The sequence below is a fragment of the Barbus barbus genome (genome assembly GCF_936440315.1).
Source record: "Barbus barbus genome assembly, chromosome: 34".
NCBI lineage: Eukaryota > Metazoa > Chordata > Actinopteri > Cypriniformes > Cyprinidae > Barbus > Barbus barbus.
The window spans coordinates 18,757,594-18,784,804 of NC_136762.1; the positions used below are offsets into that span (position 1 = coordinate 18,757,594).

Here is a 27,211-nt window from a genome sequence, read left to right on the forward strand (position 1 = left end):
TTACTTACCAGTTTTGTTTGCCATTTTAATGAGTTCATCATCTGCTTTAGGACCTAAAGCTAGTGTGTGTATAATGGCACCACTGCCTATTGCAGCTTGACTACAGCCTTTAATGTCATCCGTCGACTCACCATCTGTCAGAAAAATGATTTCATCTCCTATTGCATCCCCATTGTCCTGTTGAAGTACCTGATGGTTTTGAAGAAAAAAAGAAAGTACTGGCATGGATCAAACCGTACATACTACATGCATTACAAATGTAAAACTATAAATACAGCACCTGTAAGCCTAAACTGAGGCCTTTACACACGTATGTCCATCCTTTGGTTACTTTTGGTAACAGTTTTATAAGATTCTCTCTTGTGGTGTCATTGCGAATAGTAGACAATTGACTCAGAACAGAAGCCTCAGTACTGAAGGATACAATTCCAACACTGGCTTGATCCTCAATGATGTACCGCAGGAAATGTGTGGCAGCCTGTTGCAGTCGAAGCAGTCTTTAATCCTAGAGAATGAAACAAGTTATATTTATATATTTCATGTTTCTTTACATTCCTAATTCATCAAACTTGTTTCATAGAGTTGGTATTCAGGCATTTTCAATACAAGTAAAGTTAATGTTTTTTTGTTTTTTTATGTTTACATACTGTTGTCATGCTTGTTGAGACATCAAGGATGAGGCAAACGACCCGTTGCATTCGCTGCACAACTTTGAAAGATGGTGGTAGTGGAGGGGACTGCAGTGAATTTAGAGAAGAAAGAATATCTTTATCCATAGAATCCTCAAATATTACTGTCCACGTTGCTTTTCCACATTTTTTATTTTGCAGGTTTGGGGCTTCATAGTTGTGCTCATTTTCACGACAACATGTGTTCACCTAAAAAAAAAAAAAAAGTAAATAAAATACTTCAGCAAACACACAGGGACAGGTTATGGCACGTAAATGAATATGGAATATTCTTTCTGATAGATAAGAAAGAAAGAAAGAAAGAAAGAAAGAAAGAAAGAAAGAAAGAAAGTGTAGCAGTCCCTTTGACCCAAGACATAAATTCATTGACTACAACTCATGTATGTACTATGATTATGTTTTTAAGTAATTAGCCTTTAATCTGGAATGTGTATAAACATGTAAAATCTACATTTACAGAATCCAGGCTTGGTAGGGACATTAAGGAGCTGTTTGTGTTTTGATTTTTATCTGGAAAAAATGTGCAATTCCCAGCAGGTAGTGACGTTTGTGGATCTATACGGCATGGTTGACGAGATCCTCCAGCCGTAACATCATAAAACTGACCTTCAATGTTTTTGCTACACCTAAGGATAAGCAAGAAAATAATCACAGTGATCCTACTTTCCAAGGACATTTGAATAATGTTGTCGTATTGACTGTTCATAACCTTGTAGCTTCAATACGGCCATTAGAATAGTAGAATGGCTTTTCTCTATTGTATTCATCGTAGACACCCCATCTCAGATGAGCCCATTCATGCACAAAAACCTTTCCTGCAAGTAAATAACCAAACTGTTAATAAAGCAAACAGGCTACGGCATTAAAAGACCTTTTAACCCCAGAATTTTTACTTTAGAGGACGTAACAGTACATCTGTCTAGTTGCAAATTGTAATCCAAGAGATTCTGTGTACAGTTTTTTGGTCCAATAAGCAATTTGGTTTATCTGAGTTTAATAGGAGGAAATTATTGGTCATCCAATCTTTTACATTTTTTACACAATCTATTAGCTTAGATAGTTTAGAAGAATAGGGCTACTTCCATACTGTATGTGTAAAAAGTATGTAAAAAGAGTGGCATGTCTGAATTCCTAGTATTCGAAAAACAGAAGGTGAAAAGTACCCGGATGACCTACTATTGCTCTGAAATTCTGAAATACATATTTGATAGACATTTTACTATCCCATGAGGCCATAGATTTGTGAATGGCAGTGAATCGACACAGCTGACGCTGGTAAGTCAAATGACAGTAACAACATGGTGGCATCCAAATGTCATTCCTGCACGCATTCTTACTATATAGAACATACCTTTTAACAGTAACAATGCAATTCTAACCAAATATAGTACCTAGACAGTATGGAATGACTTGTGAGGGTCTTATTTTATTGTATTATTTCATTGGCTGGGAGCAGCACTGTAGGTGTGCAATGCCAGTCATGTGAAGTGAAATAAACAGCTGTTAACTGTCACCAATATGCTGCCCCACGACACTGTAATAATGTGTTTACCAAGCCCCGTTTTATTGGTATCATTCAGTCCATTCCAGTCAGACATTCTATGTGTGATCAGGCATTTTAAGTTAATTGGGAGTTGTTGTTCATCTAAAACCTGCAGCTATGGACTCAAGAACGATGTTTGTCTTATTATGGATGTTGCTGTCGTCCACCTCCACTGGAATCAAACTAGATGGAAATGGTTATGTTGACGTTATAATCAAGTTCAAGTTTATTTGTATAGCGTTCTTTACGATACAAATTGTTGCAAAGCAGCTCTACAGGAAATTGAGTTTCCACAATATATTTATATATTGCAGAAACTTAATATATTTAACTTATGGCAAAATTTGTTAATTCTGTATGTTTTCTGAGCATTGGCATCCTCTGAGGTCCTCTGAGGGGTTGGCATCATCTCTTCTCAGGTGTTTGGTCATCTCAGATCATTTAAGGGTTGGATCCAGACTGAAGCTTCTGTAATTCCTAGTTACCACGTGATGTTAATCCCGTGGCAGAAACAGAGAAACAAATAGAGACATAATATTTTATAACTGATACGGAACTTAATAGGTAGCCAGTGCAGAGACTGTAAAATTGGGCGAATATGATCATATTTTCTTGAACTGGTAAGGACTCTAGCCGCTGCATTTTGGACTATCTGTAGCTTGTTTATTGAAGATGCAGGACAACCACCTAGCAGTGCATTACAATAGTCCAGTCTAGAGGTCATGAATGCATGAAATGTAACAGGTTGGATTAGAGATTATTTAATTATGTTTCAATGTGCGCATTGAAATAGACACTGAATGATATTTAATGTCAAATGTTTGTAAAGTCATTTAGCCTACACCCATGAACCTTTCATGCTTAAAGCTTTACCTTGATTGAATTGTGTTTTTATACTTCATTTTCAGCTGCTGCTACGTCCTTGTTCCTTGTCTTTTTCCTTTTTTTGGCCATGGGATAAAATTAAAATGAATTTTAGTTAAATAATTTACCGTTTTCACCTCTGATATTATAACAGTTATTAAGGTATTGACAGTTATTAAGAATCAAAGTTATGCATTGACTCAGAAGTGCGCAAACGTCTTTTTGGCAGGAGCTGTTGCCATGGTGAATCATAATTTCAGAGCTCCACTGATCATGACTTTTCATAGTCGTGGTGCATGCGCTAAACTCAGAGTCAACCTACTCAGAGTTGAATAAAATAACACAATTCAGCTGTTTCCCATCTTAAGGTAAGTCAACGCAGAGACAATGAATTCATGACAATGAACTTTTTTGTTTTAAATTGTTGCATGTTCCATATACCACTATTATAATGAATAATAATGTTTGAGGGTTAAACTGACCCAAAATGTGTCACAACTCAACTTTAATTAAAAACGGCAGCAGCAGCAGACAGATCAGAACAGTATTAAAACAAAACTATAACTTTACAAAGCCATATTACAAAAATGAATATATTATACAGAATAATTACAACTTTTGTAATGTAATTTGTGTTTGTGCTTTCAGAAATGGATCACTGGATGAATAGACTTCTACTTTGTGAAGATTGTTCAGAAACTATTTATGTCGTACATATAAACAGTGTTACTTTACTTTAACACGAATAGTTATTATGTGCTTACCTAAAATGGATAAGGGTGTCTCCTTTGATAATTAATGAAAATAATGCTCCACTTTAGTTCAGGTTAAGTTCTTCATGGCTATAGTAGTGGTGCAAGACCAGGGGCCCATTTCAATAAGGAGGTTCAACCAACTCTGAGTTTAAACTTGAACTCTGAGTTGACTTACTCTGAGATGGGAAACTCTGAGTTTTCTGTTACAGAACAGCTGAACTGAGTTAGTTTACTCAACTCTAAGTAGGTTGACTCTGAGTTAAGCACGTGCACCACGACTATGAAAAGTCATGATCAGCGGAGCGCCCAAATTGCGATTCACCATGGCAACAGCTCCTGCCAAAAAGACGTCAGCGCGCGTACTTCCATCAATGCGTAACATTAATTCTTAATAACTGTCTATAACTTAATAACTGTTATAATATCTGAGGTGAAAACTGTAAATTATTGAACTAATATTCATTTTAATGGTATCTCATGGCCACAAAAAAAAGAAAGAAAAAGAAACAAGAACGTGGCAGCAGCTAAGAATGAAGTATAAAAACACAATTCAATCAAGGTAAAGCTTTAAACATGAAAGGTTCATGGGTGTGGGCTAAATGACTTTACAGACATTTGACATTAAATATCATTCAGTGTCTATTTCAATGCGCTGCAGCTTTTGTATTAGGAAAAAAAATGACAAAAAAATTGTAACAATTTGCTTATTTAACTGCTGTAGTGGTGGTTATGGCTCGTATACCCCTCTATCTGGCATCCTTCCATTTCATACAGTAATCATGCTTGTCATCAATGCATCCAACCACACTGGAAATCCTGAAGGAAATTCTGATTATTTCAGGTTACTTCCACAGGTCACAGAAAGATGTTATCAAGTGAACATCATTTATCAGATTAGCCTCATTTAAACCCATTGCTACACCACTGACCTACAGTCCTGTGATACTCCTCTTTGACGGATTTGTGCCCAGGAAAAAATTCACAGAACGAGCGTGAGAGCGATGCACACTTTACTTAAAATCTGCAAATCTTATAATGTGCTCTGCATCTCCGATGTTTAAAAGAAAACTACCATTTCTTAAACATGCATGGTACCGCTCAAATAAATATGCACATGAATACGGTGTAAAAAAATTATAATAACATAAATAATAGGCTATAAGGTATTTAGTCTTATTTCCATGAAGGAAAAATAAATATTAAAATATTATTTTATTTTCCAAATTTTGCGGCGTGAATGAATGAATGAGGTATTAAAACATCGCTTACACTTTAAAAAGGGGGAGGAGACCGAAAGAAACTCTGGGTTTACTAAAGAAAACCTGCTCCCGACCAGGTTAGGTTCACAGAGTAAGTTACCACGGTAACTGACTCTGAGTATAAGTTACCTCTCTTCCAGAAACGGGCTTGACTTACCCTGCTTTCCCGGGTTTGACAAACCTCCCATTTTGAAACGGAAAACCCAGAGTTTCCCTGATTTCAGGGTTAACATACTCAGAGTTTTCACTTAACCTCTTTTCTGAAACGGGCCCCAAGTAAACAGATATCTTGCAGCCCGCTCTGCTGGTGAAACACAATCAATACATGATTGCTCTGCTAACTAGCTGGCTGTTTGTCAATCGTAGAGCCACTGTCACGGTGCACACAGTGTGGAGGAACGAGGAACACGAAGATAAACTCAAAATAACAGTCTTTAATGAAATCCAACAGGGTAAGATAAGGCAGACACACATAAGTAACGAGTAGACCAGACAAAAACTAACTGAACAGACAGGAACTAAATACACAAGATAATTACAGATAATGACTAAAATACAGCTGACAAGAATTAACTAATAATCACACTCAACCAGGACAGGAAACAAACTAAATATGGAAACATGAGGCGGGAACACATGACAGAGGACTGACAGCCACAGACAGCTCAGGATTGTTTTTTCTATTAAAGTCGACTATTGTATGCCTGAATAGTATGGTGGACTATTACAAACCGAATAATTAGGAGATTACATTCAGTCCACAGATTCTGATAAACAAAACAGAAGTATGTTTTAATAATTTTATAAGATTAAACATGCTACTAAGAAATGTTGTTTGGTATTGTTTTAAGAAATGTTCTAAAGCTGTTGGATGTACATATGGATTGATTTGACATTCGTTTGCATCAGATTGTTAATTCCACTTTACTTACAGCAGAGAGTTTTTTTTGCGTTTCACTGCCCATGTGGATACAGCAATAAAGCAAATGGCCATAGTTACCACACACAGAGAAATAACAAGAACTGTCAAATTAATTCCTGGCTTTGATATTCCTGGAGGTTGTGGAGCAGGGAGGATCCTTGAAGCTTGAGCAATGTTGGAAGTTTCAGATTTGGCATTTTGTTCATCCTCTGACTGAACTGCAAAGAAGAGTGTGGTGCCATTTTGGATTGCGAAACTGAAATTGAATGAATATTGTTCAACTGATCCAGCCTCCTGAGGTGAGACGGCAGTAGTGTTGACTACATGACCGTTGCTGAAGCTGTCTCGAAGAATTTCAAGGTCAAAGCTCCACCTGATCTCATAGGATTTAGCTTACAGAGAAAGAAATGTACCATGCAAGGCAAATAAAGATACATTACTCCATGATTATTTAGAACAACATTTTTGTCAGTGACAATGTTAAAGAATTGATAGACCTTTTAAATACTGGTATAGTAATTGTATATTTTACCTGTGCCTTGGTCGAGGTCCTCACCAGGAGCTGTCCAGCTGAGAAGCGCAGTGTCCTCCTGGATATCAGCACTCAGATCTGTGATTTTGTTAGGAGGGAAATTAGGAGTTATACCCGAAAGTTTCACCTCAAAACTCTCTCCGGTGGCTGTTCTGGTGAAGCTTCCAACCTCAAGTGGTTCCTCAGAAACTGGAGGCTTTGGAGGGTTCAACTGCACTACACCTGAAATTAGAGGAACCACCTAAATCTGCTTGATTGTGTCTTAATTCCTTTCCTTCAAGGTGCTTTATAGCTAATTATATTTCCATTAATACAAACGTTAGTCCAGTGTGTGCTTTAATTCAGTGACTCTTTCTGCAGGTTACATCGATACAGTCTTTATGAGCGAGTGACTGAATCATTCACACAATTTGTTCAAAACACTGATGCATATAATACATCCAAGTGTATTTATAAAAATTCATTATTAATTTAATTATTTTAAATGGTCATGTTTAAAAGCACTAAACTGAGTAATAAATACCTGTTGTGATGTTTATTATGAAAGTATTTTGGTTATATTAGATTATGTCCTTCATTTGATTTAATTCTTATCATGATATTTGCATTGTGGCTTTTGCATCTCATGCACCTGTAATAGCCACATACAGTGTCAAATATTAGCATCCTTGGTAAATATGAGCAAATAAGGCTGTGAAAAAATGTCTGAGCTTTTGCTCAAAATATTAACCTCTCATTTAAAACAAACAATTGCAAACAAAACACAGTTTTATCAAAAATGAAATATCTTTGTTAAATATATGTGTGCTACAATTAAATATTTTTGAAGTATATTCCTATTGATATTTTATAGTTTTTTTAACCTGGTCTCATAAAAATACGTACCTCTGTGCACTTTCTGTGCGACACCGATTTACGTACCTTACTGCATGTTTCGCCACTGTTTCAAAGAGAAATGTCCACTGAGTGGTGCTAAAACACGGGTTAAATACGCGAACCCTGGCACGTTTTTATTACGTAGATATAGGTACCTATTGCTGTGTTTATATTACGTTGCTACAGGTGCGTATTGCGGTGGTTCAAAAAGTTAATGCTCTATCGTGTTGGAAATATGCCCTACACCAAACCCAACCCTAAACCTACCTGATAGTGTTAACAAATGCAAAACTGATATAAAAACATATGTTGATACAATCGTGCCATTTCAACTTCCTTATATGCAGATTTGAACTGTTTTGTCGAACCGTAGTTACATGGGATTCGAACCAGTTTAAACGTTAGAAACAAACTAAATATTGTTCTGATAGTTTACCATTTACCACATATCCAGGTACATATGGTGCACCACTCTTTTTTTGGAGAGTAAATCTGGCTTGTCCATCTTGATTCTTCACTCTTACTTTCAAGCTGTTTCTTCCATCTGCCATCTTTGTGGAATATCTGGAATAGATTCCATCACCTTGAGAAGCATCAGCTCCTGTAAAATTTCAGATTTATTTGACATGGTTGAAAATGTACCTTACACTTTATTTATTTATATTTTAAGTTGTGCACACACTTAGAACAAGTGGGTAATTTACCTGCTCCATTGTCCAGGAGTTGTAATTTATGTGCGGACCCAGAGTCGGACTCCAGCGTAGCCCAAATGTCAGCATTTATTACAGGCCTGTAATTCTGACTAACCTCAGCAAACACTATCATGGGTTTAGTGCCGTCACTGGACTGTCGGTCTATGTGGGTTTTGACAATGATAGGAGGAACATCAGCTTTTGATGCTTGACTTGTTACTGTTATAGTGAAGGCCTGATTTGCAGTAGTTTGGATGCTGTACTTCCAGTCACCAGGCTTCAAAACATAAAAAAGTAAAAGCAGATCAATAAGGGTTTGCTGTGAGTGTATCAGCTGAATCATTAGTAATAAATTCCTTCTTTGTCTGGTGTTGTAGAACATATTTGATAACATTTATACAAAAGGATTCTAGGACAAGATGCCTTTTATTGTTTTACAATAATATGTTTACATGTTTATGGTTTGAACTATAACCTTTATACATAACTGGTTGATAAAGGTTGTCTTACCTCTGCAGTTTCTGGAACTTTTAAAGTGACAGTATTCAGTGATACATCATGATTCATATTTGTCCGTGTGTAGATTAAGCCACTTGGTGACTGTATGTAAATACTAGGACAACTTTTTTCATAGATTATTACACAGCTGGTTTTGTTCCCAACAGTCTGATCCACTGATACTGTCCCATTGAACCAATCAGATGTTCTTGCTCCAACACTCTCTAGCTAAAGGAGTGATAAAAATAATTATGATTAAAATATTCAATATATTGATAACACTCTCAGCGTAATAAATGTATCATGGACAATGTGCAATCACTTGACAAACCTGAACTGGTTCATTTGTGTAATCTCCAGTTGATAATGTAATTGAAGCAAACGCATCCATTAACTGGTTAGATGTGAAATTATCATTGGGTGATAAAAATAGTCCCTCTGTTTTCAACATGGAGCACTTTTGAATTAGGTACTAAACTGCCATGTATGTAATATGATTTACTCAGATATAGATACTATGTTTTTTATTTACTTACCAGTTTTGTTTGCCATTTGAATGAGTTCATTATCTGCTTTAGGACCTAAAGCTACTGTGTGTATAATGGCACCACTGCCTATTGCAGCCTGACTACAGCCTTTAATGTCATCCGTCGCCTCACCATCTGTCAGAAAAATTATTTCATCTCCTATTGCATCCCCATTGTCCTGTTGAAGTACCTGATGGTTTTGAAGAAAAAAAGAAAGTACTGGCATGGATCAAACCGTACATACTACATGCATTACAAATGTAAAGCTATAAATACAGCACCTGTAAGCCTAAACTGAGGCCTTTACACATGTATGTCCATCCTTTGGTTACTTTTGGTAACAGTTTTATAAGATTCTCTCTTGTGGTGTCATTGCGAATAGTAGACAATTGACTCAGAACAGAAGCCTCAGTACTGAAGGATACAATTCCAACACTGGCTTGATCCTCAATGATGTACCGCAGGAAATGTGTGGCAGCCTGTTGCAGTCGAAGCAGTCTAGAATCCTAGAGAATGGTTAAACAAGTTATATTTATATATTTCATGTTTCTTTACATTCCTAATTCATCAAACTTGTTTCATAGAGTTGGTATTCAGGCATTTTCAATACAAGTAAAGTTAATGTTTTTTTTGTTTGTTTTTTTATGTTTGCATACTGTTGACATGCTTGCTGAGACATCAAGGATGAGGCAAACAACCCGTTGCATTCGCTGCACAACTTTGAAAGATGGTGGTAGTGGAGGGGACTGCAGTGAATTTAGAGAAGAAAGAATATCTTTATCCATAGAATCCTCAAATATTACTGTCCACGTTGCTTTTCCACATTTTTTATTTTGCAGGTTTGGGGCTTCATAGTTGTGCTCATTTTCACGACAAAATGTGTTCACCTAAAAATAAAACAAAAAAAAGGTCATTTAAATAAAATACTTCAGCAAACACTCAGGGACAGGTTATGGCATGTAAATGAATATGGAATATTCTTTCTGATAGCCAAGAAAGAAAGATAGAACGAAAGAACCCGATTATGTTTAATTTAATTGTCCTCAGATCACTTAATTTAAATGAATCTCAAAATAATATATAATAATTATTATTAACTTCTTTTAATTAAAACTTTGTATTCTGTAAATATGACTTGTCAAGCAGCTGTTAAAAACTGAAATTGATCTATATTGATTGTAGGATGATTAATTACCAAATTACTTCACAAACAGGAAAGAAAGAAAGAAAGAAAGAAAGAAAGAAAGAAAGAAAGAAAGAAAAAGAAAAATAAAGAAAGTGTAGCAGTCCCTTTGACCCAAGACATAAATTCATTGACTACAACTCATGCAGTGTTGGGCAAGCTACTTGGAAAATGTAGTAAGCTAAGCTGTATCCACAGCCATATCACCCTGCAGCCCAAGACCGGTTGCCCACTGAAGCTAAGCAGGGTTGAGCCTGGTCAGTACCTGGATGGGAGACCTCCTGGGAAAACTAGGTTGCTGTTGGAAGAGGTGTTAGTGAGGCCAGCAGGGGGTGCTCACCCTGCGGTCTGTGTGGGTCCTAACGCCCCAGTATAGTGACGGGGACACTATACTGTCAAAAAGCACCGTCTTTCGGATGAGACGTTAAACCGAGGTCCTGACTCTCTGTGGTCATAAAAAATCCCAGGATGTCTTTCGAAAAGAGTAGAGGTGTGACCTCGGCATCCTGGCCAAATTTCCCCATTGGTCTCTGACCATCATGGCCTCCTAATCATCCCCTTACACTGATTGGCTTCATCACTCTGTCTCCTCTCCACCAGTAAGCTGGTGTGTGGTGGGCGTTCTGGCGCACTATGGCTGCCATCGCATCATCCAGGTGGATGCTGCACACTGGTGGTGGACGAGGAGAGACCACCCCTCATAATGTAGAGCGCTTTGAGTGCTTAGAAAAAGCAGAAAAGCGCTATATAAATGTAATGAATTATTATTATTATTATTAAGCTAACAGTTACTCTTCTTTAAATGAATCTTCACTATACTAAAGCTACAGCCCTGGGAAATATAGCAAGCCAAGCTACAGCAACATGGCAAAAGTAGTTTACTACATCCAAGCTATTAAAAAAAATTAATTAAAAAAATAAATAAATAAATATATATTGAACCAACATCATACCAAGTCAATGCTGTCTCAGTGATCAATAAAACTGTCAGTCAAGCAGATAGATAGGCATGTTCAGTTTAATTGTTTATTCAACAACTGTTCCAAACCAATTTGGCAACATAATCAGTATCAAATACGGCGGTGTACCCAAAATAAATTTTTGCTGTTGGCTTGAAACCTCCTATTGGTAGCTGGTATTGTGGCTTTATTGTATACAGATACATTTATATAAATGGTAACACTTCACAATAAGGTTCAGTAGTTAGCATTAGTTAACTAGTGTAGTTAACATGAACTAAGAATGAACAATACTTCTGCAGTATTTATCTATCCATCCATCTTCTTCCGCTTATCCGGGGCCGGGTCACGGGGGCAGCAGTCTAAGCAGAGATGCCCAGACTTCCCTCTCCCTAGACACTTCCTCCAGCTCTTCCGGGGGGACACCGAGGCGTACCCAGGCCAGCCGGGAGACATAGTCTCTCCAGCGTGTCCTAGGTCTTCCCCGGGGTCTCCTCCCAGTGGGACACGCCCGGAACACCTCCCCGGGAAGGCGTCCAGGAGGCATCCGGAACAGATGCCCGAGCCACCTCAGCTGACCCCTCTCAATGTGAAGGAGCAGCGGCTCTACTCTGAGCTCCTCCCGAGTGACCGAGCTTCTCACCCTATCTCTAAGGGATCGCCCAGCCACCCTGCGGAGAAAGCTCATTTCAGCCGCCTGTATCCGGGATCTGGTCCTTTCGGTCATGACCCAAAGCTCATGACCATAGGTGAGAGTAGGAACGTAGATTGACCGGTAAATCGAGCGCTTCGCCTTGCGGCTCAGCTCTTTCTTCACCACGACAGACCGGTACATCGACCGCATTACTGCAGAAGATGCACCGATCCGTCTGTCAATCTCCTGTTCCATCCTTCCCTCACTCGTGAACAAAACCCCAAGATACTTAAACTACTCCACTTGAGGCAGGAACTCTCCACCAACCTGAAGTGGGCAAACCACCCTTTTCCGACTGAGGACCATGGCCTCGGATTTGGAGGTGCTGATTCTCATCCCAGCCGCTTCACACTCGGCTGCAAACCGTCCCAGTGCCTGCTGAAGGTCCTGGCTTGATGAAGCCAACACGACAACGTCATCTGCAAAAAGCAGAGACGAAATCGTGTGGTCACCAAACCTGACACCCTCCGGCCCCTGGCTGAGCCTAGAAATTCTGTCCATAAAACTTATGAACAGAACCGTTCAAAGGGCAGCCCTGCCGGAGTCCAACATGCACCGGGAACAAGTCTGACTTACTGCCGGCAATGCGAACCAAGCTCCTGCTTCGGTCATACAGGGACCGGACAGCCCTTAGTAAAGGACCCCGGACCCCATACTCCCGGAGCACCCTCCACAGGCCGTCGCGAGGGACACAGTCGAATGCCTTCTCCAAATCCACAAAACACATGTGGACTGGTTGGGCAAACTCCCATGAACCCTCCAGCACCCTGTAGAGGGTATAGAGCTGGTCCAGTGTTCCACGGCCCGGACGAAAACCACACTGTTCCTCCTGAATATGAGGTTCTACTATCGGCTGTATTCTCCTCTCCAGTACCCTGGCATAGACTTTCCCAGGGAGGCTGAGAAGTGTGATCCCCCTGTAGTTGGAACACACCCTCCGGTCCCCCTTCTTAAAAAGAGGGACCACCACCCCGGTCTGCCACCCCAGAGGCACTGTCCCCGACCGCCACGCGATGCTGCAGAGGCGTGTCAGCCAAGACAGCCCCACAACATCCAGAGACTTGAGGTACTCAGGGCGGATCTCATCCACCCCCGGTGCCCTGCCACCGAGGAGTTTCTTGACTACCTCGGTGACTTCAGCTTGGGTGATGGACGCTGCTTCCTCAATGGAAGACGTGACGGCGGGATTGAGGAGATCCTCGAAGTATTCCTTCCACCGTCCAACGATATCCCCAGTCGAGGTCAGCAGCTCCCCACCTCTACTGTAAACAGCGTTGGTAGGGCACTGCTTCCCTCTCCTGAGGCGCCGGACGGTTTGCCAGAATCTCTTCGAGGCCAGCCGATAGTCCTTTTCCATGGCCTCACCGAACTCCTCCCAGGCCCGAGTTTTTGCCTCCACAACCACCAGTAGAGGTGGGGCTGCAGTTCCATTGGCCTGTCGGTACCCGTCAGCTGCCTCAGGAGTCCCACAAGCCAGCCAGGCCCGATAGGACTCCTTCTTCAGCTTGACGGCATCCCTTACTTCCGGTGTCCACCACCTGGTTCGGGGATTGCCGCCTCGACAGGCACCGGAGACCTTACGGCCACAGCTCCGAGCGGCCGCTTCGTCAATGGAGGTGGAGAACATGGTCCACTCGGACTCAATATCTCCAGCCTCCCTCGGGATCCGGTCGAAGCTCCGCCGGAGGTGGGAGTTGAAGATCTCTCTGACAGGAGACTCGGCCAAACGTTCCCAGCAGACCCTCACAGTACGCTTGGGTCTGCCGAGTCTGTCCAGCTTCCTCCCCCGCCATCTGATCCAACTCACCACCAGATGGTGATCAGTTGACAGCTCCGCCCCTCTCTTTACCCGAGTGTCCAAGACATACGGCCGCAGGTCAGATGAAACGACCACAAAGTCGATCATCGACCTACGGCCTAGGGTGTCCTGGTGCCACGTGCACTGATGGACACCCTTATGCTTGAACATGGTGTTCGTTATGGACAAACTGTAACTAGCACAGAAGTCCAATAACTGAACACCACTCGGGTTCAGATCAGGGGGGCCGTTCCTCCCAATCACGCCCCTCCAGGTGTCACTGTCGCTACCCACGTGGGCATTGAAGTCCCCCAGTAGAACGACGGAGTCCCTGGTTGGAGCACTTTCCAGCACCCCCTCCCAGAGACCCCAAGAAGGCCGGGTACTCTGCACTGCCATTTGGCCCGTAGGCACACACGACAGTGAGAGACCTATCCCCTACCCGTAGGCGCAGGGAAACGACCCTCTCGTTCACCGGGGTGAACTCCAACACATGGCGGCTGAGCTGGGGGGCTATAAGCAAACCCACATCAGCCCGCCGCCTCTCACCATGGGCAACTCCAGAGTGGTGAAGAGTCCATCCTCTCTCGAGGAGTGTGGTTCCAGAGCCCAAGCCGTGCGTAGAGGTGATCCCGACTATCTCTAGTCGGAACCTCTCAACCTCACGCACAATCTCAGGCTCCTTCCCCGCCAGCGAGGTGACATTCCACGTCCCTAGAGCTAGCTTCTGTGTCCAGGGATCGGGTCGTCGAGGCCCCCGCCTTCGACTGCTGCCCGATCCTCTTTGCACCGGCCCCTTACGGTCCCTCCTGCAGGTGGTGAGCCCACGGGAAGGCGGCCCCACGTCGCTCCTTTGGGATGAGCCCGGCCGGACCCCATGGGGGGAGGCCCGGCCACCAGGCGCTCGCATACGAGCCCCAACCCCGGGCCTGGCTCCAGGGTGGGGCCCCGGCTGCGCCATACCGGGCGACGTCACGGTCCTCTGTTTGTTGTCCTTCATAAGGGGTTTTTGAACCGCTCTTAGTCTGACCCGTCGCCTAGGACCTGTTTGCCTTGAGAGACCCTACCAGGGGCATATAGCCCCGGACAACATAGCTCCTAGGTTCATTCGGGTACTCAAACCCCTCCACCACGTTAAGGTGGCAGTTCAAGGAGGCAGTTTAATTTAAACATTTACTAATGCATTATTAAAATCACAATGCACTGTGAACTAACATGAACGACTGTATTTTCATTAACTAACATTAACAAAGATGAATAAATACTGAAATAAATGTATTTTAATGTAATACTGAATGAATGTATTTTATACATTGTATGCTCATGTTAGATAATACATTAATGAAATCGTATTGTATATGTAACCGAATGAATGAGATGAGTGGTAGTAATTGACATTTGTGAGCACCTATCAGCGAGGAGTTCCTCTTATTTAAGAGCTGGTTGGCTATAGCTGGGGATGCGTCACGTCCGGCTACTCCCCTTTCTGTTGTTGGCAGTAGCTGCAGCTTGTCCTTTCTCCTCTTTGATTCCTTCGGCTTGCTTCATTAAGTGGAGTCTAAGACTGCTCACATCTCAGTGTCCAAGTTAAACGGCGGTTTATATGAATGCGGTGTACCCATGCTTGTGAAGGGATAATAGAGCACATTGCTCTTTTCCGGATTCTCCCTCTCATTCGTGGCGATCGTTTTCTCTGTCGCTATAGTTACAGCCTTGTCACTTCTCTGGTGCTACACTGCAAGAACGCCGCTATCTTTCAACTAATAGAGGAGATTGTTGCTGTCTGGTTTCCTTGATTTATAGTTTGTTTTTATTTTTGGGTTGACGCTCATTGATTCCTGGAACAGGAGCATGAAACTACGTGTTTGCTCCGTGCGAGTCTGTCTCCCCTGTTGTTCCAATTGAGTTAATTAGTTTGTTTCTTTTTTTGTTTTTTTTTATTGTTTGACTACTTGTATATATCGTTTGTGATTTGATTTGTGACCGTTTATTTATTATTATTGTCTCCTCTGACTATATTGTGACACCCTTAATTGTAGTTTATTGTAATTTATGTTTTGAAGTTGATCTATTTTTGATTTTCTTTCAGGCGCTGGGGTTCCACGGATGTCGGGTCTCTTGTGGTGGTGGTGCTCATCCAATGTTTGCCGTGTGACACTTTTGAAGTGTTTTGGTTGTGTGATCTGAGAGCACGGTGCTGTGTGTGAAAGTGTGCTTTTGGATAACTAGCTTGGTGATCGCTCCTGTGGTAAACCTCAGCCCTGTAAGTTTGTGTTTTTGTGAGTTGTGTAAATATTAGTTATGTAAAGTGTTGTGTATGTGTCTTTTGTTATTTGTTTATTTGAAACCGTTGTCAGCCATGCACCTCTAACAAGTCGTCAGACTGTCTTGTACAACGTATGCTATTTTTAATGTGATTTTGTTTTTCTTTCTTTAAATTGAACTTTGTATTAATAAAATTTTGTACTTTTTGTATGATACCCACGTTTCTGCCTACCTTTCTTAAGAGTCGAACCTGTGTGACCTAACAACAATCTTTTTAGGTGTCATTCATATTTCCCTGGGTGAAATTCCCAAGGTTGGCGTAGTCGAAATTCCTGGTGTCTAAAACCCATACCGCTCTGTCACATATAGTGTTACCTTATAGCTGTATTAGGCCTACAGATAGGCTACGTTTATTTGCATCGTTGCATGTGTCATTAGATATTAATATAAACATATGACCAAAATCAAGTTCAAATACGAAGCTTTTGATCAGCGAATGTTTTTTTTTTTTTTTCTGACTCGTGTCCCGTTTTCCCCAGTTTTCTGTCATTATCTGGGCGTTCAGTTTTTTTCTGTTATTTGGCCAAAGTATCACATTATGAAAGATTCAATGCTTCGCACAAGCGATTTGGCTGTGACTTGACAACAAATGCTAGACTTAGAAACTCTTCTCCGCTCCTCAAATACAAAAAAAAAAAAAACATTAGTCTTTATAAATAGTTTTTTTTGAGAAAAGAAACCACTGTACTTATTCAATCAACAGTTCTTTATTTACCTTCAGACAAGCAAACAAGCTGAGATGCTCTAAAATGCGCTCTGCACTTCTTTGACTAGAGTGGCGGGAGGAATAATGAGGTTTGACTGACAGTTTGAGGAGCAAGTGATGTTACGAGGTTTAGTGGCTGTGGCGTCACTTTTACTGATCCAGGATCAGTGATCCTTAGCAGTTATATTTCCGATTTGAGCTCAAGTTTCAGAGTGCTTTCTTTGGAAAATGTAACGCTAGCTTTTGTTGACGCTACCGCGCTACTTGATCCAAAAAATAACTTAGCTACTGAAAAGCTATTTGATTCAGAAAACAGCGACGCTACCACCACGCTACTGATAAATGTAGCGACGCTACTGCCCATCACTGAACTCATGTACAGTCAGGTCCATAAATATTGGGACATCGACACAATTCTAACATTTTTAGCTCTATACACCACCACAATGGATTTCAAATGAAACAAACAAGATGTGCTTTAACAGCAGACTGTCAGCTTTAATTTGAGGGTATTTACATCCAAATCAGGTGAACGGTGTAAGAATTACAACAGTTTGCATATGTGCCTCCCACTTGTTAAGGGACCAAAAGTAATGGGACAATTGGCTTCTCAGCTGTTCCATGGCCAGGTGTGTGTGTTATTCCCTCATTATCCCAATTACAATGAGCAGATAAAAGGTCCAGAGTTCATTTCAAGTGTGCTATTTTCATTTGGAATCTGTTGCGGTCAACTGTCAAGATGAGATCCAAAGAGCCGTCACTATCAGTAGAGGCCTGGCAGAGCATCACCAGGGATGAAACCCAGCGTCTGGTGAGGTCTATGCGTTCCAGACTTCAGGCTGTAATTGACTGCAAAGGATTTGCAACCAAGTATTAAAAAGTGAAAGTTTGATTTATGATTATTATTCTGTCCCATTACTTTTGGTCCCTTAACAAGTGGGAGGCACATATGCAAAATGTTGTAATTCCTACACCGTTCACCTGATTTAGATGTAAATACCTCAAATTAAAGCTGACAATCTGCAGTTAAAGCACATCTTGTTCGTTTCATTTGAAATCCATTGTGGTGGTGTATAGAGCCAAAAATGTTAGAATTGTGTCGATGTCCCAATATTTATGGACCTGACTGTATGTACTATCTCATGATTATGTTTTTAAGTAATTAGCCTTTAATCTGGAATGTGTATAAACATGTAAAATCTACACTTACAGAATCCAGGCTTGGTAGGGACATTAAGGAGCTGTTTGTATTTTGATTTTTATCTGGAAAAAATGTGCAATTCCCAGCAGGTAGTGAAGTTTGTGGATCTATACGGCATGGTTGACGAGATCCTCCAGCCATAACATCATAAAACTGACCTTCAATGTTTTTGCTACACCTAAGGATAAGCAAGAAAATAATCACAGTGATCCTACTTTCCAAGGACATTTGAATAATGTTGTCGTATTGACTGTTCATAACCTTGTAGCTTCAATACGGCCATTAGAATAGTAGAATGGCTTTTCTTTATTGTATTCATCGTAGACACCCCATCTCAGATGAGCCCATTCATGCACAAAAACCTTTCCTGCAAGTAAATAACCAAACTGTTAATAAAGCAAACAGGCTACGGCATTAAAAGACCTTTTAAATATATTATAATTTCATGATATATGAATAAACGTTAAAGGAAGATAAATGCCATTCACCTCTTGATCCATAAAGTTGGATGACTGTGTTATTCAAGAAGTAGTTTGGGGTGAAATGAATGTATTTTGCCATAGTTCCACATTCTCCATATTGATAAGTGTAGGGTTCATCACCGTATGCTGGATTAGCATTATCAATTCTTATTTTGGCCTGTGTTTGACATAGAAATTGTGTCAGCAACATCATATGTGAATGAAGTGACTGGAAATTAATATTTTACAAGTTTGAATGCTATAATGCTCCGTACTTTTTCAAAGGACTGAGTTCTTGCTTTGGAAAAATCCTTACTGCTCCAGTGTGATGGGACTAGTATTGTAGCTTCTTTGAAATAGACCTTTTTATCCAATGCTTCATAAAGATAATACGACCCTTCAGTGACCATCTCCTGTTAGAAAGAAAGTGCAAAAGATTAAATGAGCAAAAAACAAACAAACAAACAAAAAACTCAGTGTATTCATTAAATAAGAAATTTAATCCATAAATACTGTCAAGAAAAATGGATTATGTGCACTGTATATTTTTATTTATTTATTTTAAATTTGAACAGCAAACTCTTCTAAAGCCATTAGAACTATTTATGCACATAAAGTTTGTTAAATAGACAAAAATAAAGAAGCATATTCACCTTGATTTTATCAATAAGTCTGTCATCCTGTGGAACTTTTGAACCGATTGCAATTATAATGTCAACATAACCATTTCCATCTAGTTTGATTCCAGTGGAGGTGGACAACAGCAACATCCATAATAAGACAAACATCGTTCTTGAGTCCATAGCTGCAGGTTTTAGATGAACAACAGATGTGTCGTGGGGCAGCATATTGGTGACAGTTAACAGCTGTTTATTTCACTTCACATGACTGGCATTGCACACCTACAGTGCTGCTCCCAGCCAATGAAATAATACAATAAAATAAGACCCTCATAAGTCATTCCATACTGTCTAGGTACTATATTTGGTTAGAATTACATTGTTACTGTTAAAAGGTATGTTCTATAGTAAGAATGCGTGCAGGAATGACATTTGGATGCCACCATGTTGTTACTGTCATTTGACTTACCAGTGTCAGCTGTGTCGATTCACTGCCATTCACAAATCTATGGCCTCATGGGATAGTAAAATGTCTATCAAATATGTATTTCAGAATTTCAGAGCTATAGTAGGTCATCCGGGTGCTTTTCACCTTCTGTTTTTCGAATACTAGGAATTCAGACATGCCACTCTTTTTACATACTTTTTACACATACAGTATGGAAGTAGCCCTATTCTTCTAAACTAAGCGAATAGATTGTGTAAAAAATGTAAAAGATTGGATGACCAATAATGTCCTCCTATTAAACTCAGATAAGACAGAGAAATTACTTATTGGACCAAAAAACAGTACACAGAATCTCTTGGATTACAATTAGCAACTAGACGGATGTACTGTTACATCCTCTAAAGTAAAAAATTTGGGTTTTATATTAGACAGCAACTTGTCCTTTGAAAAATCATGTTTCCCATTTTACAAAAACAGCATTCTTCCATCTTAGAAACATTGCCAAGCTTCAAAACACGCTACCTGTTTCGGATGCAGAAAAGCTAGACCTTAATTAGAGAAATAAAATTAACTACTGACTTGTCGACAGCAAGAAGGCAGAGGGAGAACCTGCACTAGCACCACTGACAGATGAAGAGGAGATGGTCAAGTATTGGAAGAATTCTAAAATCCAAAAGTAAAAAGAATAACTTTTGCTTTTGTATTTGTAGGAAATAAAGATGACCAAAATATTGTGAATAATGTGTGTTGATTTAACAGCTGTGGTTAAGGCGTTATCTCGTAGCTACTACTCCTCCATCTGGCATCCTTCCATTCAATTAGTTTCATTTTCAGAAGGTGCAATGGTGGAGATATGCTTGCCATCAATGCATCCAACCACATTGGAAATCCTGAAGGATCTTCTGATTATTGGGTTACTTCCAGAGGTCACAGAAAGATGTTATCAAGTGAACGTCATTTATCAGATTAGCCTCATTTAAACCGATTTTTACACCACTGACTTACAGTCCTGTGAAACTCCTCTTTGATGGATTTGTGCCCAGGAAAAAATTCTCACAATGAGTGTGAGAGAGATGCACACTTTCCTTAAAATCTGCATACAACGGACTTATAATATGCTCTGCATCTCCAATGTTTTAAACTGCATTTTTCTTATTTTGCAAATTATCTGTCAATGGGGTAAGAAATTAAAAATATTCTTGTTTCAGTTTGCATTAAGATTATTTTTCTTTATTATTATTTAATAATATTTTATTTATTATTACCCTAACAGTCCAAGGTCAAAAACGAGAGATCAATAAACATGGAATAACCACTCAGTAGTGTAAGCCGGGGCAATACAAGACTTTGCGAAGGGTAAATGGTGAGGGCCGCTTATATGGGGAAACAGAGATGGGAAAGACCTGCGCAGCAATCAGTCTCAGGTACAGGGCATTGTGGGAAATGCAGTTCAAGTTAATACTCCGGTGACGGTGCCCTCCGGTGGTGTTCAGGGAGGGCCACAGAGACCGAGTTTGTGACACTATGCCAACATTGAATAATTACTATGTGAGTTATGTGGGTTTTTGGTTGGGTGTGTTTGGAATACCATACTTCTCATCCTATTTTCAAAGTACTGTACTGTATACAGTATATAGACAGATTTGGCAATTGTGCAGTATATAACCAGAGAACACTTCATATAAATAAATAAATGCAAAACAAGAATAAAAAGAATATTGTATTATATACGCTACACAATGATTACCTACGAAGATATACTGTATGCTGTGCTGGAATAGGGCTACTTCCATACTGTATGTGTAAAAAGTATGTAAAAAGAGTGGCATGTCTGAATTCGTATGTAACCGGGTGAACTATGAAGAACACACCGAAAAAACAAAACAGGTTTTTCTTGGGGTTTATTCTGACTGCTGTTTTGATTTAAATGACAGCCGTCGATGGGAGCAAAGTTTAATGTAAGAAATGTTTTAAAAAAAAACGATGTCTGACTTAAATGGGTTTTGGAACTTCACCCAAAAGGTGTTACAAAAAGAATCACAAAATAATCCTTGGTGTTACACACCAAGAGAATCTGACTCAGTGCACAGTAACTTCAAATTTGATACTGAATCATATACAACAAAATACGTCTTTAGACACAGTATATAGATGTTAAATCCAATTAACTCTAGGAGATACAGAATCTAAAACAAATTCTGTAACAATACGTGCACTGAACCACAGTGAAATACACTGAAACACACTCGGTTTAAAGTAATCACCAAGAGAAAAAAAAACAATAATAAAAAAAACTACAGTAGAAACAACTGGAATACGGCAGTGGCTAAGGCACAAGAGAATTGAAAGCACATTAACAAAGCCATTTTACCTTTGTTACACAGATTAACCATGAATTATCAGACATACAAATCAAATCACACGTTGGTAGTCATGTAACGTAGCTTGTCGAATTAACACAATGTAAACATTTATATGATATATCATGGAACTTACGTACCCAAATCTGTTACCATTAACCACGAGATCCAATCGTCACACACGGGTCACATCCACTTGCATCTAATGAAAGTTACACACCAAAAGTTTATCTGGACTCAGCTTCTTAACATCTTTGTGCATATTAAATGCATTAGAATGACATTTACCAAGAAAGATGATTTTTACCACATGGTATTTTAGATCGATGCGAGCACTATAGCGTGGAGCTCTGTTACACCATGAAAATGGCTTCTCTCACCACTGGAGCACACTCAAAGTACACAAACAATCTCACGAGAAGAGAAAGGGAATCTCTTAAGGGAGCCACGAACATTTTTGAAACATAATACAGAAACAGTACCTAGTTTTACAATCTGGCCACATCCTCCCCTGCTTAGAAATCATTGACCTCAATGACTTGGTACATATTCTTAACTTCCTTAACAGCTTATCTGAAGAACACAGTACCAAGGCTTGTCAAGACCTCGGAAAAAGTTGAGGAATGAGTGAAACAGAATTACATGTTGATCTTGGCTCATGAAACAGATTAGAATGCATACCGGCATTTGCTCGATTAGTCTTTCTGGGTGTGGGAACAGGCCTTTTAGACAAATGTTTGTTTACTACAGGGGCAGGGACGTGTTCCCTTGATTGTTCTGATTCAGATGCATGCTGTTCCCCACCATCTTGAACAAGATCAGATTCAACAGCTAACGGTTCCTCTACTGACCTGGAGACATCTACATTTCTTGCCTCTCCCAGACGAGAAGGCCAGGTGACCTCTTCCAATACCACACACTCTGGGTCAACATCTTCAATTTCGCCCTTCTCAGGGGGAATCTGAGCTGTTGGAGCTTCCAAACTACCCTCTGTTGCCACCGGCTCAACAACAGAATTCACACAAGGGCACAAGTCAACTCCGTGGACTCACCTACATGGACCTCCCTCCAGAGGCTCAGCTGTATACGTGGTGCCCTGTACTTCTACAACCCGATATACTGTAGGAGCCCACGCATCCTGTATTTTGTTTCTGCCCGCAGGCCGGTAACGCAAATACACTGTTTGAATGACAAGGTTTACTGTCCTACCATTAGTGTTGATCAAACAGTGTATTTGATACTGAATCATCAAATTTGATACTGAATCATATACAACAAAATACGTCTTTAGACACAGTATATAGATGTTAAATCCAATTAACTCTAGGAGATACAGAATCTAAAACAAATTCTGTAACAATACGTGCACTGAACCACAGTGAAATACACTGAAACACACTCGGTTTAAAGTAATCACCAAGAGAAAAAAAAACAATAATAAAAAAAACTACAGTAGAAACAACTGGAATACGGCAGTGGCTAAGGCACAAGAGAATTGAAAGCACATTAACAAAGCCATTTTACCTTTGTTACACAGATTAACCATGAATTATCAGACATACAAATCAAATCACACGTTGGTAGTCATGTAACGTAGCTTGTCGAATTAACACAATGTAAACATTTATATGATATATCATGGAACTTACGTACCCAAATCTGTTACCATTAACCACGAGATCCAATCGTCACACACGGGTCACATCCACTTGCATCTAATGAAAGTTACACACCAAAAGTTTATCTGGACTCAGCTTCTTAACATCTTTGTGCATATTAAATGCATTAGAATGACATTTACCAAGAAAGATGATTTTTACCACATGGTATTTTAGATCGATGCGAGCACTATAGCGTGGAGCTCTGTTACACCATGAAAATGGCTTCTCTCACCACTGGAGCACACTCAAAGTACACAAACAATCTCACGAGAAGAGAAAGGGAATCTCTTAAGGGAGCCACGAACATTTTTGAAACATAATACAGAAACAGTACCTAGTTTTACAATCTGGCCACATCCTCCCCTGCTTAGAAATCATTGACCTCAATGACTTAGTACATATTCTTAACTTCCTTAACAGCTTATCTGAAGAACACAGTACCAAGGCTTGTCAAGACCTCGGAAAAAGTTCAGGACTGAGTGAAACAGAATTACATGTTGATCTTGGCTCATGAAACAGATTAGAATGCATACCGGCATTTGCTCGATTAGTCTTTCTGGGTGTGGGAACAGGCCTTTTAGACAAATGTTTGTTTACTACAGGGGCAGGGACGTGTTCCCTTGATTGTTCTGATTCAGATGCATGCTGTTCCCCACCATCTTGAACAAGATCAGATTCAACAGCTAACGGTTCCTCTACTGACCTGGAGACATCTACATTTCTTGCCTCTCCCAGACGAGAAGGCCAGGTGACCTCTTCCAATACCACACACTCTGGGTCAACATCTTCAATTTCGCCCTTCTCAGGGGGAATCTGAGCTGTTGGAGCTTCCAAACTACCCTCTGTTGCCACCGGCTCAACAACAGAATTCACACAAGGGCACAAGTCAACTCCGTGGACTCACCTACATGGACCTCCCTCCAGAGGCTCAGCTGTATACGTGGTGCCCTGTACTTCTACAACCCGATATACTGTAGGAGCCCACGCATCCTGTATTTTGTTTCTGCCCGCAGGCCGGTAACGCAAATACACTGTTTGAATGACAAGGTTTACTGTCCTACCATTAGTGTTGATCAAACAGTGTATTCTAATCTGTTTCATGAGCCAAGATCAACATGTAATTCTGTTTCACTCAGTCCTGAACTTTTTCCAGGTCTTGACAAGCCTTGGTACTGTGTTCTTCAGATAAGCTGTTAAGGAAGTTAAGAATATGCACCAAGTCATTGAGGTCAATGATTTCTAAGCAGGGGAGGATGTGGCCAGATTGTAAAGGTACTGTTTCTGTATTATGTTTCAAAAATGTTCGTGCCTCCTAAGAGATTCCCTTTCTCTTCTCGTGAGATTGTTTGTGTACTTTGGGTGTGCTCCAGTGGTGAGAGAAGCCATTTTCATGGTGTAACAGAGCTCCACGCTATAGTGCTCGCATCGATCTAAAATACCATGTGGTAAAAATCATCTTTCTTGGTAAATATCATTCTAATGCATTTAATTTGCACAAAGATGTTACGAAGCTGAGTCAAGATAAACTTTTGGTGTGTAACCAGGGGTGTAGCCATTATTTCAAAAGTGGGGGGGACGGAATGTCTAGTGTTATACCTGTTTTTTTTTTCAGTTAACCCTTGTCTGATTGACAGGTTTTATTTTTAATCATACCTTTTTGCTTAATATGCTTTATGATTATATTATTATATATGATTATAAAACAGAATGAAAGAAAGAGAGAAAAAAGAAAAACAAAGAAAGAAATACAACAGCTTGTCACTGGGACAGTACCCTTAAAAGGACATCTTTGTACCTTATTTACCCCAAAAAGTTTCATAGTTGGACATTAGATTCAAGATTTTTATTCGTCACATACACCATTATACAGAGTATAACCAGCAGTGAAATATAAGTCAAACGGTACAAAAGTCATTACGGTACATATTGGTATTCTAAGGTACTAATGTGCACCTTTTTGAGTATAAGTTACAAAGATGTTCTTATAAGGGTACTATTGTTTACATATTTCAGATTGTATTTTGTGAGTGTTGTATGTACAGTACATGGCACACAGTAATGGATACTTGCACATTCACATACTCCTTTATTCTGTTCTGTTCTATTATACATTAGTCTGATTAGTCTGTTAAAAGAAATATCTTATCATAGACAATGCTGTAAATAATCTTTACCTCTGAAGCCTCACTGAAACTTTCTGCCTCATTCACTCTCAACTATGAATGCACTTTTGCCTCTGTCTGCAGCAAATAAAGTAGTGTTTGAAACATGTACATACAGGGAATAGTGACATACAGAAGAAAATAACTAATTAAGTACACTGCTGGACAATAACCAATCATTTTTATCCTAAATTATTTTTTAACACTTTAGAATGATAAACACATATTCACTATTAACTATGACTTTTGCCTCAATAAACTCTTCATTTACTGCTTATTAATAGCTTGTAAGGTAGCCGTTGTAGTTGTTAAGTTTAGGATTATGGGATGCAGAATATGGTCATGAAGAATACAGAATTAATATGTGCTTAAGTACTAATAAACAACCAATATGAAAGCTAATAATTGCATACTGTAGTTAAAAATGATAGCTGAGAAGTTGTTCATCATTGTCACAGAATGGCCCGTCTTCTCCGTCACTCATCACTGTCACCTGTTTGTCTTCAATCATCACCCGCACCTGCACCTCATCAATCTTCAATCACCACGCTCATAAAAGCACGTCCCTCTGCTCACTTGATCGTTCGATCTTGAAGTAACATGCTGCAAGCTGTTGTGACTACAAGGACTGACCTCGATCCAGCTCCTGGTGACCGCCGTCTTCCCCAAGCTCTCTGATACTCCAGTTATCCACGGACCTGCAAAGAAAGAAGGGACTGTTAGAATCCTGACGATCTATCACCAAACTCACGGAGAATCACCACTCACCTATTTCCACGTCGTCCACCTTAGTCCCCCGCGTAATCTATGCCCCTGATGTAAATGTTTACATTGTGTTAATTCGACAAGCTACGTATCTCTGTTAATGATTTTGTTGAAAATCTGTTACATGACTACCAACGTGTGATTTGATTTGTATGTCTGATAATTCATGGTTAATCTGTGTAACAAAGGTAAAATGGCTTTGTTAATGTGCTTTCAATTCTCTTGTGCCTGAGCCACTGCCGTTTTCCAGTTGTTTCTACTGTAGTTTTTTTTATTATTGTTTTTTTTTCTCTTGGTGATTAGTTTAAACCCAGTGTGTTTCAGTGTATTTCACTGTGGTTCAGTGCATGTATTGTTACAGATTTTTTTTTTAGATTCTGTATTTCCTAGAGTTAATTGGATTTAACATCTATATACTGTGTCTAAAGACGTATTTTGTTGTATATGATTCAGTATCAAATTTGAAGTTATTGTGCACTGAGTCAGATTCCCTTGGTGTGTAACACCAAGGATTATTTTGTGATTCTTTTTGTAACACCTTTTGAGTGAAGTTCCAAAACCCATTTAAGTCAGACATCGTTTTTTTTAAAACGTTTCTTACATTAAACTTTGCTCCCATCGACCGCTGTCATTTAAATCAAAACAGCAGTCAGAATAAACCCCAAGAAAAACCTGTTTTGTTTTCGGTGTGTTCTTCATAGTTCACCCGGT

General features: G+C 39.8%; 1 protein-coding gene across 5 annotated transcripts; it reads right to left on the reverse strand.

The window, feature by feature from the left end:
• Positions 1-5,525: 5,525 nt before the first annotated feature.
• LOC306853917 (calcium-activated chloride channel regulator 1-like) lies at positions 5,526-22,293 on the reverse strand. 5 transcript variants are annotated; one of them, XM_079391614.1, is made up of 16 exons: positions 22,220-22,293; positions 22,053-22,114; positions 19,138-19,289; positions 18,760-18,897; positions 18,512-18,662; positions 18,285-18,390; positions 18,033-18,201; positions 9,814-10,044; positions 9,439-9,663; positions 9,167-9,347; positions 8,962-9,068; positions 8,643-8,858; positions 8,145-8,409; positions 7,877-8,041; positions 6,565-6,786; positions 5,526-6,424 (listed from the first exon to the last, which is right to left on the reverse strand). In XM_079391614.1, the coding sequence occupies exons 2-16, from the start codon at positions 22,066-22,068 to the stop codon at positions 6,039-6,041; spliced, it is 2,730 nt and encodes a 909-aa protein (XP_079247740.1). In that variant the 5' UTR covers positions 22,069-22,114; positions 22,220-22,293; the 3' UTR covers positions 5,526-6,038. The 5 variants fall into 5 exon arrangements, with proteins under 5 accessions (XP_079247740.1, XP_079247741.1, XP_079247742.1 ...); XM_079391615.1 differs by having other exon boundaries at positions 9,814-9,903; positions 22,201-22,290; XM_079391616.1 differs by having other exon boundaries at positions 6,565-6,642; positions 22,201-22,290.
• Positions 22,294-27,211: the final 4,918 nt, after the last annotated feature.